The sequence below is a fragment of the Hippoglossus stenolepis genome, chromosome 8 (assembly GCF_022539355.2).
Source record: "Hippoglossus stenolepis isolate QCI-W04-F060 chromosome 8, HSTE1.2, whole genome shotgun sequence".
Taxonomy (NCBI): domain Eukaryota; kingdom Metazoa; phylum Chordata; class Actinopteri; order Pleuronectiformes; family Pleuronectidae; genus Hippoglossus; species Hippoglossus stenolepis.
Window position 1 is genome coordinate 26,651,042 of NC_061490.1, and position 17,443 is coordinate 26,668,484.

A 17,443-nucleotide genomic window follows, 5' to 3' on the forward strand; every position below is an offset into this window, starting at 1 on the left:
GCAATAAATGTTTTTTTTACAAAAACATAAATGCTATAAAATCAACAAACACTCAGTCGTCTCCTTCACACTAAAAGCTCTTTAGTTTCTCTTTTGTATTTATTTCATTTGTGTTTATTTATCTGATTCAAATATTAACGTCATTTGATTTTTGCCACAGAAACAAAAAACCTGAGGCGTCAATATAAGCGAATGATTTGCACAGTTTGAAGGTCGATGACCTCGGTGTTTCTGATGACTAATGATTCATCTTATCAGTGACGAGTCGTTAATATCTGACATCATCACTTTATGATCAGCTGATAAAACTAAATCTTTGTGCTGATGAAGAGCAGGAGATGAAGCTGAGAGGCTCTTCATCACTTAATGAACATTTAACTTCAGTTCCAACACTGACTCAACCATCAAGTACTTTACATGATTATTTAGATTTTCTGGAACTAAACACTTTAGAGAAAATATTGAAAATAAAATGTTCAGAGCAAAGTAACTTTTTAGATTTTATAAAACAAATCAGATGAATTTATAAACATTTAGTTGTCATTTTAAAATTATAATTAATCATCGAGATCACAGAAAATCTAAAGAAGTGAAATCACAGACTCATCAGGGGCCCCTCTGCGGGGGGGGGGGCCCTCAGACGACTCATAATGTGTCAGGTCAGAGGTCATTTTTACGGCAGAACGTTTACATTTAACTCTTTAGTACTTTTAGGTGTAGCTGAGTATTCGTAACGCAGTACTTGTACTGTGGCGGAGGTAAAGGTGAGCCGGCTCAGCAGACCTCTATCTCACCCAGTTACTCAGTAACCAGCAGGTGAGCGTTCCGCTGCAGCTTCGTTCAGCCGCTCTCACTCAGTCGGACCATGAAGAAGCTGCAGCTGCTCCTGGTCGTCGCAGCAGCCCTGTGTGCTGCCGGGAAACCGGTGAGCAAGGCAGTGGGCGCCAACAAGCTGCTGCTGATCTCCTTCGACGGCTTCAGGTGGGACTACGACCAGGACGTGGAGACACCGAACCTGGACCAGCTGGTGCTGGACGGGGTCAAGGCCAAATACATCACCCCCCCGATGCTGACCATGACCTCGCCGTCCCACTTCACCACCATCACCGGTAACACATCATTATTATCTTTATTATTAATAATATAATTAACTTGTATAATAATAATTATTACTTGTACCACGTGAAAACTACAGTAAATCTATGTGAAAATTGTTAGGAAAAATTTGACCAATATTATTTAAATCATTAGATTACCATTAACGTGAACAGAGTCTTTAACTCAAAACTGTGACTATTTGATATGAAAAATGAATCATTATCAATATAATCAGACTTTATTATTATTATTGATCAACTACACGTCCCAGCTCAACTCGAGCTTCATCTGTCATGTGGAAAACCTCAGTTTGTAACTATATATTATTATTTATTCCTAATTGATTTTCTATTGTGGTAAAAAGATGTGATTCCTTCTCCTGATTGTAAAATTCTTAAAACTGAATTTCAAATATCACTGATTTTGTGTCTGAATTTGAACAGAACTGATCTTATTAAATATTTCCTGGTTCCCAGGTTTTGAGAAGGAAAGATTTTTAAATAAAAATATGTTATTACTGAAAATCAATTTGTTGAATTAACATTTAATGTTTTATTTGTGTATAAGATTTAAAATGGTTCTGGTACGCAGATGAGAGGAAGGTCAGAAACCAGGTGGTCGTAATAAAGCTCTGAGAACAAAGGTCACACGGAAAACAGATCCGTCCCTTTACGACATGTTTGTGGTAATAATTACATCATAAATGATATTATCTCAGATTTATGGACACATACATTTCACTGATTGGTTGAGCTGAGAGATCGTTCACCAAACAACACGAGGGAACCAACAACTGAATCATTTCAGCTTTTAACATTAAATATGAGAAACAGGACAAAATATAGTTTTCATCTCAGAACTTCATCACAGACCCGGACCTTGGACTGTTTATAAGAACACGTGTGTTGCTCACATACAGAACCTCCTGATCGTTTCTCCAGATTATCTGGAGTTCAGTGAAGTTCATGCGAACAGCTTTTGTTCTTCTCGTATTGTCTTTGATTTTAAAACGTGACTGTTGAGTTTTTCTGCGACAGGTCGGTGGGTCGAGGACCACGAGGTCGTCCACAACATGATGTTTGACAGCAAGACCAACCTGAAGGTTCCTCACAAACAGGCACTGACCAGATCGGCGTGGTGGGACAACGGAGTCCTGCCGTTATGGATCACAGCTCAGAACCAGGTGGGTCCTGGATCACCTGGAACATGGCTGCCTCTTCAAGTCACCGCCTCCTGGACTCACCTCAGTCTGAGGAGGAACGTTTGATGGTCTAAGGTTCAGGAGAAATGATGTTTGTTGAAATCTGCTGGAACGTGAATCTGTAATAAACATTAATATGAGGTTGTGTTTACATGACAGCTCTGTTAACCTAAAGTGTCTCAATCATACCTGGTGTCCACCTTCACCATGTTAGCAGTTGGGACATGGACCAAACCAAACAGCTAAAAGGCTCCACAACACGATCACTACTGCACACACTCAAATGAAGTTATCACCACAAGATGGCAGCGTTCAGCACCGGAAAGATTTGGCTTCATTTCTGGATAGAGGGAGGAACTGGAGACGCTTCGTTTTATAAGTTCGATTTTCTGTCTAAACTGATCTCACGTTGTTTTGTTATAGGGTCTGAAAACTGCTTCCTTCCACTACCCAGGAGGTGGCGCCAACTACAGCGGTCAGGCGGTCAACCGAGTGCTGGTGGAGGCGTTCGACCACCCGGACGATAACGAGACCGAGTGGCGTCAGAACGTTGACACAGTGATGAGCTGGTTCTCTGAGGAAGACTTCCACCTGGTGACGCTGTACTATGGCGAGCCGGACCACGTGGGCCACGCCATGGGCCCGGATCACGAGGACAGGAAGAAGATCATCCGACAGATCGACCGCACCATCGGCTATTTGAAGGAGGCCATTGATCGGCATAACCTGACCGACAGCCTGAACGTCATCATCACCTCCGACCACGGCATGACCAGAGTCAAGAAGCGACCTCAGGTGGAGGAGATCATCCTCAACAAGTACCTGAATTTGATCAAGCTCGCCAGCTTCGAGATCCTCGACTACGGCGGGTTCGGCATCCTGACGCCTCGGCCGGGGAAGGAGCAGGAGGTTTTTGATTCTCTATCCAAAGCACCCAATCTGACGGTCTACAAAAAAGACCAGATGCCCGAGAGCTTCCATCTTGGCAAAAGTGAGCGGCTGCCTCCCATCGTGGTTGTCGCAGATCTGGGATTCAACCTGAACTCTGTGAGTTTTACCTGAAACCTTCAGTTAGTTTCAAGTCACGTTTTTACATTTCACTGTTGTTGTCTCAGCTTGATTCTTTTCTACAGAATATTTCTGGGCCTCAAGGAAAATCCGTCCTGATCAGCTTCACAGGTTTCATGTGCGTGGTTCAGGTCCAGTGAAGTTCAGCGTTGAGCTTTATACAATTTGGAAACAAGATTCACTCAATAATAATAGACTTTGAATAAACAGCTTTCAGGTCCTGAGGACTGAGTCCAGGTCTTCAGGTCCTGAGGACTGAGTCCAGGTCTTTACTTCAGGTCCTGAGGACTGAGTCCAGGTCTTCAGGTCCTGAGGACTGAGTCCAGGTCTTTACTTCAGGTTCTGAGGACTGAATCCAGGTCTTGGTCCTGAGGACTGAGTCAGGTCTTCAGGTTCTGAGGACTGAGTCCAGGTCTTCAGGTTCTGAGGACTGAGTCCAGGTCTTCAGGTCCTGAGGATTGAGTCCAGGTCTTCAGGTTCTGAGGACTGAGTCCAGGTCTTCAGGTCCTGAGGACTGAGTCCAGGTCTTCAGGTCCTGAGGACTGAGTCCAGGTCTTTACTTCAGGTTCTGAGGACTGAGTCCAGGTCTTCAGGTCCTGAGGACTGAGTCCAGGTCTTTACTTCAGGTCCTGAGGACTGAGTCCAGGTCTTCAGGTCCTGAGGACTGAGTCCAGGTCTTTACTTCAGGTCCTGAGGACTGAGTCCAGGTCTTCAGGTCCTGAGGACTGAGTCCAGGTCTTTACTTCAGGTCCTGAGACTGAGTCCAGGTCTTCAGGTTCTGAGGACTGAGTCCAGGTCTTCAGGTCCTGAGGACTGAGTCCAGGTCTTGGACTGAGTCCTGAGTCCAGGTCTAGGTCCTGAGACTGAGTCCAGGTCTTCAGGTCCTGGACGACAGTCCAGGTCTTTACTTCAGGTCCTGAGGACTGAGTCCAGGTCTTCAGGTCCTGAGGACTGAGTCCAGGTCTTCAGGTTCTGAGGACTGAGTCCAGGTCTTCAGGTTCTGAGGACTGAGTCCAGGTCTTCAGGTCCTGAGGATTGAGTCCAGGTCTTCAGGTCCTGAGGATTGAGTCCAGGTCTTCAGGTCCTGGGCTGTCCAGGTCTCTAACCATCATCAGGACAAACAGACACTGAACTTGTTTTATTAAAGACACGTGAAACAACATGAAACAATCCAGACTAGAATCAAACCACTTCCAGCTGTGGTGAATCTCCTCCTCTGCTCGTGTCAGTTCCGTCTTTTAATTCTTTTCTTCGTCGTTTTGTTTCCCACCAGAGATTCATCGTGTACGTCAACAAGGGCGATCACGGGTATCATAACGGAGAGATGGACATGAAGACCATCTTCAGGGCGTTCGGTCCCGACTTCAGGAGGAACTTTGTGTCCGAGCCGTTCGACAGCATCCACATTTACCCGTTGATGTGTAAACTGCTGCAGATTGACCCGGCGCCGCACAACGGATCCCTGACGGTGACCGAGCAGCTGCTGCACAGCAGTGAGGGGGGGGGGCAATGGACAACAGTTTCGATAACAGGTAACAAGACGTTTTGTTCTGGTGGCAAATCAATGTCTTAGTTCCCTCTTCGTCCTTTCTCCACCGCTGCGAAAACACAACAAGGCACTGCTAGCTGGTTAATAACGTGAGTAACACTTTGCTACGTGGGAGCACAGCAGCCAATCAGAGAGCGACGCCTGGGCCAAGCTCTCGGGCTATATGAGTATTTGCAGTACTATCATTATTATGTACTTTCATTGGAGTATAAGCAGGAAAATGATGCATTAATGAGACCAGTGTTTTGATTCCATTAAAAAAGATTGACTCATTAATTATGTACAAATATAGATGAAATAAACTAAACTGACACAGGCAGGATTTTACTCTGTGAAAACTTTAGTATATTAACTAAATTAAATAGTTTGATATTATAATTCAGTTTTTCAAATGTCTGCAGTATATTTCTATTCTTCTTGAAAATAAACTGATGGAAGATTCTACCACACACACACTGCAGCAGCAGTAATCACACTACCAAGAGTACTTCATCTGTCAGAGTACTTCATGTCTCAGAGTACTTCATGTCTCAGAGTACTTCGTGTCTCAGTGTACTTCATGTATCAGAGTACTTCGTGTCTCAGAGTACTTCATGTGTCACAGTAGTTCATGTCTCAGAGTACTTCATGTGTCACAGTACTTCATGTCTCAGAGTACTTCATGTCTCAGTGTACTTCATGTGTCAGAGTACTTCATGTGTCAGAGTACTTCATGTCTCAGAGTACTTCATGTCTCAGAGTACTTCATGTCTCACAGTACTTCATGTCTCAGAGTACTTCATGTCTCAGAGTACTTCATGTGTCACAGTACTTCATGTGTCTCAGAGTACTTCATGTGTCAGAGTACTTCATGTCTCAGAGTACTTCATGTCTCAGAGTACTTCGTGTCTCAGTGTACTTCATGTCTCAGAGTACTTCATGTCTCAGAGTACTTCGTGTCTCAGTGTACTTCATGTTTCAGAGTACTTCATGTCTCAGTGTACTTCATGTTTCAGAGTACTTCGTGTCTCAGAGTACTTCATGTGTCACAGTAGTTCATGTCTCAGAGTACTTCATGTGTCACAGTACTTCATGTCTCAGAGTACTTCATGTCTCAATGTACTTCATGTGTCAGAGTACTTCATGTGTCAGAGTACTTCATGTCTCAGAGTACTTCTATGTCAGAGTACTTCATGTGTCACAGTACTTCATGTCTCAGAGTACTTCATGTCTCAGAGTACTTCATGTGTCACAGTACTTCATGTGTCTCAGAGTACTTCATGTGTCACAGAGTACTTCATGTCTCAGAGTACTTCATGTCTCAGAGTACTTCATGTCTCAGAGTACTTCATGTCTCAGTGTACTTCATGTCTCAGAGTACTTCATGTGTTAACATTTAACTGTTTGTGTTGTTTGCAGGTGGATCACAGATCACAGCTCCAGTGTCTGTCACTCTGCTGCTGGTGGTCATGTTCACTGTGCTGTAACAGGTCCAGGATCAGGTCCAGGATCAGATCAGCAGGTCCAGGATCTAAAGGGCTTTAATTTGTTAACCCTTATGCTTGTGACATCATCATATCTATCAGAATTATTATTGGTTCATGTTTATCATGTGCTTTTCTGTTTGATGAATGATTTACTGGTTTATTTGGAAACGTTTCAGTCGATAGTTTAATTCCGGCTGCAGTGGAGCTCATAAACCTCCTCCATGTGAGCAGATGGGACATGGACCAAACTAAGAAATCAAAGTAGACGTTAAATAAATGTTTGTAAAGATGTTTCTGTCGTTTCAGCTCGTTCTTCTCTCTCTGATGTTTGTTCAAGTGTTTCTCATCAGTTTGGTTTGAATCAGTTATTTGATGATATGAAAACTGACGTGATGATTGACAGCTGATGTCGTCTTTATAAACTCAACGTGTGCTTTCAGTTTTTAAATTAAATTGGCAAAAACTTTAGACTGTTCATGACCAAAATGATTTTATTAATCCTTTTATGACATCTACTGTGACACCATTCTCTCACACACACACACACACACACACACACACACACACACACACACACACACACACACACACACACACACACACACACACACACACACACACACACACACACACACACACACACACACACACACACACACACAATCATGATCATTAAATGACGGAGTAAAAACCTCGTTGTGAGTCGGAGCTGCTTCATTAAAGCACAAACACAGAACTTACATCATAAAATTAAACTTCAGCTGTTTTCATCAGTCTGGAAAAAAATCAGCATCCAATCGGATCCATGCTTCAGCAGCCAATGACAGCGCAGCAGCGAACCAACCAGAAACATGAGGTCATTTCCATACGTGGTGGATTTGCTCCCAGGGGCGGAGTCTCCATGATTCACCATAAAACGATGAGAAAATAAAAAGTTCACCTTCGTCAGAGAAAACACGACGAGGTGAAGCCTGATTGGTCCTCGAGTGAACTTTCACCTCGGCTTAGAGAAGTCGGATGAGTCCCATTATTAATGGCAGCCACTCCCCACCTGTGGCGCCACCTGGTGGTGCAGAGCATCAGTTGATCATAGGGACGTCTCTGCGTCCACAACTCTTCGGCCTTCCTCGTTCTCCACGTTTATCTGGACGCTCGGCAACTTCTCCAGACTGAAAACAACAACCAGTGATCACAATGATCAGTGTCATGACTACGACTCCTGCATTAGAACATCAGCCTTCATCTAGCGACCCCCTAGCAACCACCTTCGACCCCTAGCAACCACTTTCAAACCCTAGCAACCACCTTCAACCCCTAGCAACCACCTTACCCCTAGCAACCACCTTCGACCCCCTAGCAACCTTCCAGCAACCACCTTCGCCCCTAGCACCACCTTTCCCCTAGCAACCACCTTGACCCCTAGCAACAACCCACCCTTGCACACCACCCCTGCACACAACCTTAGCAACCACCTTGACCCCTAGCAACCACCTTCAACCCCTAGCAACCAACTTCAACCCCTTAGCAACCACCTTCGACCCCTAGCAACCACCTTCAACCCCTAGCAACCACCTTCACAACCCCTAGCAACCACCTTGACCCCTAGCAACCAACTTCAACCCCTTAGCAACCACCTTGACCCCTAGCAACCAACTCCAACCCTTAGCAACCACCTTCGACCCCTAGCAACCACTTTCAAACCTAGCAACCACCTTCAACCCCTAGCAACCACCTTCACCCCTAGCAACCAACTTCAACCCCTTAGCAACCACCTTCGACCCCTAGCAACCAACTTCAACCCCTTAGCAACCACCTTGACCCCTAGCAACCCCACCCAACCACCAGCCCCTAGCCACCCTTCAACCCCTAGCAACCAACTTCAACCCCTTAGCAACCACCTTCGACCCCCTAGCAACCACTTTCAAACCCTAGCAACCAACTTCAACCCCTTAGCAACCACCTTTGACCCCCTAGCAACCACTTCTACCACCTTCACCCCTAGCAACCAACTAACCCCTTAGCAACACCAACTCCTAGCAACAACCATTGACCCCCTAGCAACCACTTTCAAACCTAGCAACCAACCCCCTAGCAACCACCTTCACCCCTAGCAACCAACTTCAACCCCTAGCAACCACCTTCAACCCCTAGCAACCAACTTCAACCCCTTAGCAACCACCGCCCTAGCAACCACCTTCGACCCCTAGCAACCACCTTCGACCCCTAGCAACAACCATTGACCCCCTAGCAACCACCTTCAACCCCTAGCAACCAACTTCAACCCCTTAGCAACCACCTTCGACCCCTAGCAACCACCTTCGACCCCCGAGAAACCGCGCTGACCCCCTAGCAACCACCTTCACTCAACACTTCAATAAAGTTTAACAACTGGACAATTACCGAGCAACCACATGTAACATGACCCAACCACTTGTGAAAAGTGATTTAAAATCTGATGGTGACATGTTGTAAATTTGTCACCATCATGTGAGTCGACCAATCACAGTGAGTGTCAGCTGGTGATGTTTTACCTGTGGCAGCGTTTCAGACCTTTGCTGTCAGAGTTCATGGAAACGGATTTCCAAATGCCGCTTTTGGCCATTTCATCGGAGATGTTCACCTCGGACGGGTCCACTCTGCAGAAACACACACACACATGACTCCCTGCTGCCCAGGCTCTGTGTTCACCATGTTCAGTGTGTTCGGTTATCGACTCACCGTCCTTTAAGGTTTTTGATCGGGAACTTTATAACATCTCTGTCGTAAGGCAGATCGTCGTCCGCCTCCTCCAGCATCCGCTGAGCATCCTGGGAAACAGACACAGTGTCAGCGAGGAACCTGAGGCAGAGAGAGTTTGGTTTCAGCGTCTCACCTCCTTCTCCTTCTTCTTCTTGTCGTCCATCCTCTTCTTCTTGCTCTCTGGAATCAGGTCGTCGAGCCAGCTCAGCTCTCTCTTGGTGAAGAAGAAATCCAGAAGCTTCCTGATGAACACCAGAGCCAGAACCTGCAAACAACGAGAGGAGATGAGTCGCTGAGTTCAAGTGATAATAATAAAAAAACAGAGGCTGCGTTTGACTCACCATCATGGGGAAGATGACGGCGGCGGCTGAGGCCTTGATGGTCCAGAGGACGATGAGGCAGGACAGCTGCACCACAGTGAAGACGTGGACCTTCCACAGCGGCACGTAGCGCAGGTAGATCAGGTCCGGCTGGTGTTTGGCCGGCATGCCGAACAGTTTGATCCTGTCGAACAGCTGCAAACGGAACGACAGAATAAAAACACAAAACCAAACAGCGACAATGCTGCTGTGGGACAAATAAACAGGAAGTGACCTGGATGCCTTTGAGCGAGGACACGCCCATGTAGAGGAAGACTCCGTACAGGACAGGCATCGGGATGAACTGAGGACAAAAGCAAACGTTCAGCATGAAAAGTATTTTACACTGTGATGGCTGAGGAGAAACAAATATATATGTAAAAATAGAATAACATATTTTAGAATAGTGACGTATATAAAACACAAAGATCAGCTGAGGTCACTCGAGGACGACGGGTGACGTTTACCTTGAGGGCGGAGGTCATGAAGACGGAGCAGCCCATCAGGGCAAAGATCATGAAGCCAGTGACTCTCTGCTCTCGGATGCCCAGGAACTTTGGCTGCTCGCCGGGCGCCGCGCACTCCGACTCCAGCTTCAGGCTGTTGACGTGGGAGATGGAGAGCACGGTTGCTGCAACGAACCACGGCAGGCCCATGATGGAGCACACGCCCAGCATCACCGCCACCACCATCAGGTCCAGGTGATAGCCGCAGCCTTTCTGCAACCACAGCGCACACGTTCAGGAGGGGGGAGGGGTCTATCACAGAGATACCTGTCAGTCTAACCCTCGCTCGTCCTGACCTTCAGCTTGTTCTCCTTCCTGTTAACGATGACTGCGGTGATCTGTTGGTCCATGAAGATGAGGATGGTGCAGAGCAGAGCGGGGACGGCAGCAGCCAGAAGCGTCCACCAGGGGTTCGGTCCCAGCGGCGAGATCAGCCACCCTCGAGTGTTCGACGTGGGCTGAACCAACGAAGACAAAGAGCAACGCAGGGAAAAACTAACTGTAAAAACAGGAATCATGAAGTTTCTGTGTGAAACTGAATCCTCTGAACGTTTTGCTCCGTCAGCATCTTTTCACTGTTACAACAACCCACCAATTCATCAATACACAGAAAATTCATTGTCAACTCTTTCAATAGTAAAATGATCGTGAGAATATTACTATATATATATATACATATATATACACACACACCATACAAAAAAAATAGAATTGGAAAATAAATAAATAGATAAGACACTAGAATCTGAAGGGTGATAATCAGTGACTTTCGACCATGAACAAAGTTTCTTGTTCAACAAACCACAGACTGCTCGACATCAGGAAACAGAATCTCTGATTAAAAACCTGATGATAAAACTAACTTTAGGCTCATGCTTCATATTTTACATCAGTTTAATGTTAATAAACTGAGCAACATGACAAACATGATGCTGTGATGAAAACAGAGTGGCGTGAAGTCGGGCATTACCTCGAAGCGGTCGGGCACGTTGAGCTTCGGCGAAGGAATTCCAACCAGATAATCCACCAGCACCATGATCATGATGGTCAGGAAAACGGCAAAGTCGCTGATGGTCGATCGAACCTGCAAACACGGAAAACATCCTCATCAGAGTTTTCTACCTGCTCGTGATTCAGTTTAGAGACAACTTGAAAATACAGTGTGTGTGTGTGTGTGTGTGTAAATCAATATAGGGTTAGGGTCGGCTAACGTGACGGACCTTGGTGGGGAAGTATCTCTCGGTCTTGAACTGCTTGAGGAAAGACGAGAGGAGGAAGGTGGTGAAGAAGAGGATGATGGACCAGAAGAGGACGTCGGGGACGTAGGGTCTGTCCTGGCTGCAGCCCGAGCCGACAAAGTCCCCGTGTAAACCCAGACAGTCCTGGAGACAGAGGGTGGAAGGTTAGAGTCAAGAGCTGCAGTTCCTCTAACGTCCACTAGATTCTGCTGCTGTGATTATACCAAGTATGTTACAATGAAATAGATACAAATATAAACAGTAAATACAAATCGACGACATGACGGCTTCCAAAACTGAAGCTTCACGATCGCCCCCTGGAGGCTGGCTGCAGTACTGGTCATAAACCCCATGTTAGCAGATGGGACAAATGGTTTCTGTCATTTCAGCTCGTTCTCATCTCTCTGATGTTTGTTCAAGTGTTTCTGATCAGTTTGGATTTAATTAATTATTTGATGATATAAAAACAGGCTGAGACGTCATGATTGACAGCTGACTCCTGATTGGTCAAGCATATGAATGGGCGGGACCTTGATACCATGACTCCACGATCTGCACAGAATCTGACTGCAAATGACGTCAACAACACAAAGGGCAGCGTTCGTATCTGAGATACTTTAGCTTCATGTAAATGAAGACGTGTCATCCATCTTTAGTTACAGTGTGTGTGGCTTCCTGCACCTTCACGCTCAGCTGGTCCCACTGGATGTTTTCTGAGGTTAAGTTCTTCCTGCTCCAGACCTGCTGGACGTCAGCAGAGGCGTTGACGGGTAGAGAACAACGACACCTGCCACAGAAACAAAGAGGTGAGGCAGGTTTTTACAGAGAGATTTAGTTTATATATATATTATACACAGTTTAATCACTGTCACACGGGTTGTTATGACAACAATTATAGTAGGTGTAATAATATAAGTGATAATATTCATATTCACCCCAATCAACCAATGCTTACTTTTATCTTGTAATAATCTAATGTCATGATGATGTCATGACGTCACTGATCATATGATGCAGAATAATTATCTGATCAATATCAGTTTCAAATTGTTTCTCTATGATCTGTGGAGACATCTTGGGGAATGGGACTTTCCGGACACATTGACCTTTGACCTATGAGCTTGTCTCACGTGTAGAGGCTGAGGTTGTCCAGCTGGATGTTCGTGTTGATGGGGAAAACGTCTGCCAGGTGGAACAGCTTCTCCAGAGCCTCGTAGATGAAGATGATGCAGATGAGGGCGGCAAACGCCTCCTCGGTGAAGCGAGTGATATAACAGACCAGAGAGCTGGCGTCGGTGGCGACCAGCAGCAGGCACAGGAAGGCCGTCCACAGGCCGATGCTGGTCCTCAGAGACAGGTAGGACAGACCGTAGTCACTGAGGACGACCAGAGAAGACAGGAGGAGTCGCATCAATGGAAGCGTTTAGATCATCAGTTACATGACACAGTCACATGATACATCACAAATATCTACTGTCAAATTCCAGCTTCATGTTGAGCTGCAGATAAGATGATCTGACTGATGAAGTAACCAATCAGAGAGCAGAACACAGACCTGATCAATACTTCACCAAACAGTAACCACAGAACAAACATCTACGAGATGAGTTCAGAGGATTCTGATCAATCACATGTTCATAGTTCATGTATACATGTACTTATATAGAGTCACTGATGGTCTTTATATACAGTCACTGATCATCTTTATATACAGTCACTGATCATCTTTATATACAGATAGTCACTGATGGTCTTTATATACAGTCACTGATCATCTTTATATAGAGTCGCTGATCATCTTTATATACAGTCACTGATGGTCTTTATATACAGTCACTGATCGTCTTTATATACAGTCACTGATCATCTTTATATACAGTCACTGATGGTCTTTATATACACAGATTCTATATCACACTTATAAAGTCACTGATCCTCTTTATATAGAGTCACTGATCATCTTTATATAGAGTCGCTGACAGTGGATCTTCAGTGTCAAAGGTCACCGACCTCCTGTCATGTTTTGCACTGAGTCAACATTGACTCTGCACAATCTTGGGACATGGAGCAAAGTGCGTCTCTATAAGAATCGTCCCATCTCACAGCCCGTCTCTGCTGCAGCTTGAATCCAACAGGTAAAATGCTTCAGCAAGTCGCTGCCCTGCTGCTGGTCCTGGCCTGGTCCGGCTCGGCTCAGCCTGTCGACAGCATGGCCGAGCTGAAGAAGGTGCGGGTCGCCCTGGAGGAGCTGAAGGCCGAGAGACAGGGTGAGACTACGTCTGACGCAGCTGCTCCACTCCTGAATTCTCCAACATGAACCAACACGAGCAGTCAGACGGGAATTTACTAAAATCTATGTTTTAATGGGTCGGTCTCACTTTTCAGATTTGCTGCACACAGAGAAATTTAATATTCAGATCAGAGACCGTGTTTTCTTGTAAAATAGTGTAATCTTGGTGTCGTGGGAACATTTCCACACTGTGACTCTTACTCTTTAGTATCGACATCTACGTTGGTCAATCAATAAGAAATGACGGAATAATAATAATCCTCAGTTTCTATAATTTGCTAAATCTTCTGTACAATCTGTAACCTACTGCACATATTTAGATATTATAAAGAGTTTTGAAATAAAATAATTTTCTACGTTAAATTAAATATATATAATTTCAAATTTGCACCTCTCATAACTTTATTTTTCTCCTTGCACTGACAGTACTTGCTTTTTAATTTGCTTCATCTTTCCCACTATTTTTACAAACTAAGTTTGTCATAACCAAACACCAAAGCTTATTCCACGAGTCAACCTCCTGATCCTGATTCTATTAGTGATGCATAGAACAAAGTGTGAAGCCCTGTGATTGGCTGTTCTCTTGCTGAACGGCCCCTCGACTCTTCTTCACGTGTCAGCGGCTCGTTCACTGTGTTTTCATTCTGCTTCTTACGAACAGTGATGAGCGATCGTCTGGACATGGCCGAGCGGGAGATGAAGAGAATCCGAGGTGAGAAATGTCAAAGGTTAGGATTTACTTCAACACGGCTTCTTTTAAAAGGCCTCCGTAAACGACTCTAGCGCCCCCTGGAGGGAAAATTATTAATGTGAACAAAAACTGAACTTCACTGAACAAAATCTACCTCCAACTGAAATTCAGCATTTATTAAATGTTTATATACTGAAATGATTTATCAATTGGTCAATTTATTTCTGTCATTTCTGGAAGGAAAAACTCAGTAACAACCAAATACGTGGTTTTATTTTTCCATTTTAAAATGTTTTTTATTTGAACTTTTCGTCATTACTTGTGATGGACATTTTAACATGTCATGATCTAAACAATCAAAAAGAATAAAAGTTGGATTGATCACATCATGAGCTGAAGCCCTGATCCAGTTACATACTCACATTTCACCATTTCTTTTGAACAGAAACCCCTAAAGTTGCATTCGCTGCGTCGCTGGGAGGAAACGGCCTCGTGAAGACGACTTCAGGCAACAAAGACCTCATCTACAACGACGTCCTGACCAACGTGGGCGAGGCTTACAGCCCGGCCACAGGTGAGACATCGTCAAGTGCAAACTTTGTTTCCACCCACAACAGAAGTTCTAGAGTGAACCTTCCTGTCGGAGTCTACAAATGATCAAACCTTCGATGCCAATCCAGACACAGGAAAAAACAGGTATATTTTGCTGAGATCAACTTCACCTTAACACACTCGTCTAAAATACGCTTAATTTCCCCTCCAGGTGAGTTCACGGCCCCGATTCGTGGAGTCTACTACATCCGCTTCACCGCCAACGCCCCCACCGGCTTCCCCATGAGCGCAGTGCTCTACAAAAACAGCGCTTCGATCCAGTTGATCGCCCACGAGCAGCCGTCCGGCGAAGGCAGCGACACGGCGTCCAACGGCGCCACCTTGCTGCTGGAGCAGGGAGACAAGCTGAAGATGGTGCTGTGGCACAACACTCAGATCTGGGACAACAGTAACCACCACAGCACCTTCAGCGGCTTCCTGCTGTTCTCCATGTGAGGACCAACACACAACGACCACCATCACACTAGCATAGAAGGAAGTCCTACAGATCCAGTATTAACCGAGGGTCAGGTTATCAAATTTAATATCAGTTGTGATGACTTTAACGACCCCAACAGGATCATTTCAGTTTGTCAGAGTGGATGTCAGGTTTCAGACTGCCGGTGGTTCTGGTTTTCAGCAGGTAAAGGTCCAGTGGGTCAGATTCAGGTGAAGGAGTCAGCTCTTATCAGATTTTACACTCCACACTACGTTACCTGGCTCTTCCTCACACTATCCAGAGCTCTTAGTGAATCACCAGGACATTTACGTTACCAGCAGCAACATTAATCACAGGCGAAGACTAAGATGGACCTCATTCTCTTCTGCGTGTTTACAGGGAGGACAGACCTCCAACAGAGGGCGCTGAAGACCAGCTAAAAACCTTCCAGGCTTCAGTGAAACAGCTTCAGGCTGAAACCTCAGGTAGGACTCGCTGGTCACTGCTGGTCCTCATTGGTTATTTCACTCATTCCCCTCCATGCTTTTGTTTAACTGCACCTTGAATATTTAATATTCTGCTGATTTTGATGCATCACAGGTTCCACTCGTCTGTCACAGTGAATATTGTTCTTGATGTATCAGCTGTAAATTCTGTTCTCCTCTTTCTTTCATTTCTTCACTGTGCAACTACATAATGTGATATAACAGATTATTGTTTTGCATTTGGTTGCTGTAACGTCGTAGGAGTGTTTTCTTGGTCTTAAATCTCAAAAGTACATTTTCTGACTGAGATCAACATGCTTCTATATATTTGGTATTTTAACAGATCATTTTTTTTATAAGTAAAAGAGATTTAAAAGCAAAAGAATAAAATTACTTGAATTTCTCATCTTTAATCCACTAATGAGTGTGTGTTTGTCTTCAGGCATCAGAGAGCGACTGGAGGCCACCGAGCAGGAGCTGAAGGCTGCGAGAGGTCGGCCACTTTTCGGATTAAACCAGAGTCCACATTAACTTTCAATCCTCTATAGGACACACATACACACATATATATATATATTTTTTTTTTTTCAAAAAACGTTTCTTAAATAAATATCCATAACAGGAAAAACATGATTGTTTTCTTCAGAAGTACCGAAGGTGGCGTTTGCAGTTTCCCTCGGAGGAAACGGTCTTCAGAAGACGACGTCCGGAAGCAGGACGCTCATCTACAAAGACGTCCTGACCAACATCGGACAGGCGTACAACCCTGAGACCGGTCAGTGAAGACAAACTAACACACACCCAACGTATTACTGCAACCACAACTTTTGATTTATATGTGTTTTAACAACACAGCTTAAAAAACATCGACTGGAAAGTGAAAGGAAATTGTTGCTGTGTTCAACATATCTTCTTTTTGCCATTGGCTAAGTTCAGGTTGTATTCAGAGAAGTGATGAACAGATAATTCTCAAGATTAATATTTCAGATGTCTTTGCTCAGGAGGCCAATAAACAAGTTGTGGTTTCAGAGACATTTTTCTAGATGAGAAAAATTTGAACTGTCCATAAAACATTTAGTGCAACAGAATAATCCGCCTGTTTGAGTCCACAAAGCTATTTCATATTTGATCCTTCCCTCTCTAAAGCGTCTTTGAGAGCTTTGAAAAGCACTATATAAATGCATATAATATTATTATTAATATATGAACCAATAAATAATTAACAAATGTATTTCATTTTATACATTTTCTTGGATCAGCTTTTATGTTTTAACCAGTTTGCTTTCAGTTTGTGAAATTCTTACAAAAACTTAAATCTGCCTGAATCATTATACGTTTATATTAACAATCGATTTAGTTACTACTTTAAAGGGGCACGTTGGGTTGTAATCTAAATGTAATGTTGAAATTTTAAATCTTATTTTTCTCTGACCAGGTTCATGTTTCACACAATATTTTTCTAATCTTGTGAATCAGGGTGAACTTCCTGTTCAGCTCCCGTCTCCGTCATTATTTCATAACAACAACAGAAGGGTCTTGTTTTTCTTGTGCTTCGGTTATTTTGTCCCTCCTCAGCTGCCGTACTTCTGTTTATAACTCCTCCTCTTCCAGGTGTGGTCACGGCCCCGATTCGTGGAGTCTACTACATCCGCTTCACCGCCAACGCCCCCACCGACTTCCCCATGAGCGCAGTGCTCTACAAAAACGGCGCTTCTATCCAGTT

At 44.5% G+C, this 17,443-nt stretch overlaps 2 protein-coding genes across 5 annotated transcripts in view; one reads left to right on the forward strand and one right to left on the reverse strand.

The window, feature by feature from the left end:
- The first annotated feature begins 865 nt into the window (after positions 1-865).
- On the forward strand, positions 866-6,382 carry zgc:153896 (uncharacterized protein LOC569930 homolog). Its single transcript, XM_035163666.1, has 5 exons — positions 866-1,109; positions 2,136-2,281; positions 2,723-3,346; positions 4,641-4,860; positions 6,315-6,382. The coding sequence occupies exons 1-5, from the start codon at positions 866-868 to the stop codon at positions 6,380-6,382; spliced, it is 1,302 nt and encodes a 433-aa protein (XP_035019557.1).
- Positions 6,383-6,859: 477 nt separating this feature from the next.
- Positions 6,860-17,443, reverse strand: part of LOC118113858 (sodium bicarbonate cotransporter 3) — a 27,826-nt gene continuing 17,242 nt past the window's right edge. For all 4 annotated transcript variants that reach the window (XM_035163902.2, XM_035163900.2, XM_035163899.2 and 1 more), the window contains 12 exons: positions 12,355-12,600; positions 11,906-12,011; positions 11,207-11,368; positions 10,957-11,070; positions 10,283-10,444; positions 9,948-10,199; positions 9,716-9,784; positions 9,463-9,636; positions 9,255-9,386; positions 9,101-9,189; positions 8,914-9,018; positions 6,860-7,551 (listed from right to left, as the gene is read on the reverse strand). In XM_035163902.2, coding sequence (XP_035019793.2) covers positions 7,470-7,551; positions 8,914-9,018; positions 9,101-9,189; positions 9,255-9,386; positions 9,463-9,636; positions 9,716-9,784; positions 9,948-10,199; positions 10,283-10,444; positions 10,957-11,070; positions 11,207-11,368; positions 11,906-12,011; positions 12,355-12,600 — 1,693 coding nt within the window. In that variant the 3' untranslated portion in view covers positions 6,860-7,469. The remainder of the gene's footprint in view (positions 7,552-8,913; positions 9,019-9,100; positions 9,190-9,254; positions 9,387-9,462; positions 9,637-9,715; positions 9,785-9,947; positions 10,200-10,282; positions 10,445-10,956; positions 11,071-11,206; positions 11,369-11,905; positions 12,012-12,354; positions 12,601-17,443) is intronic.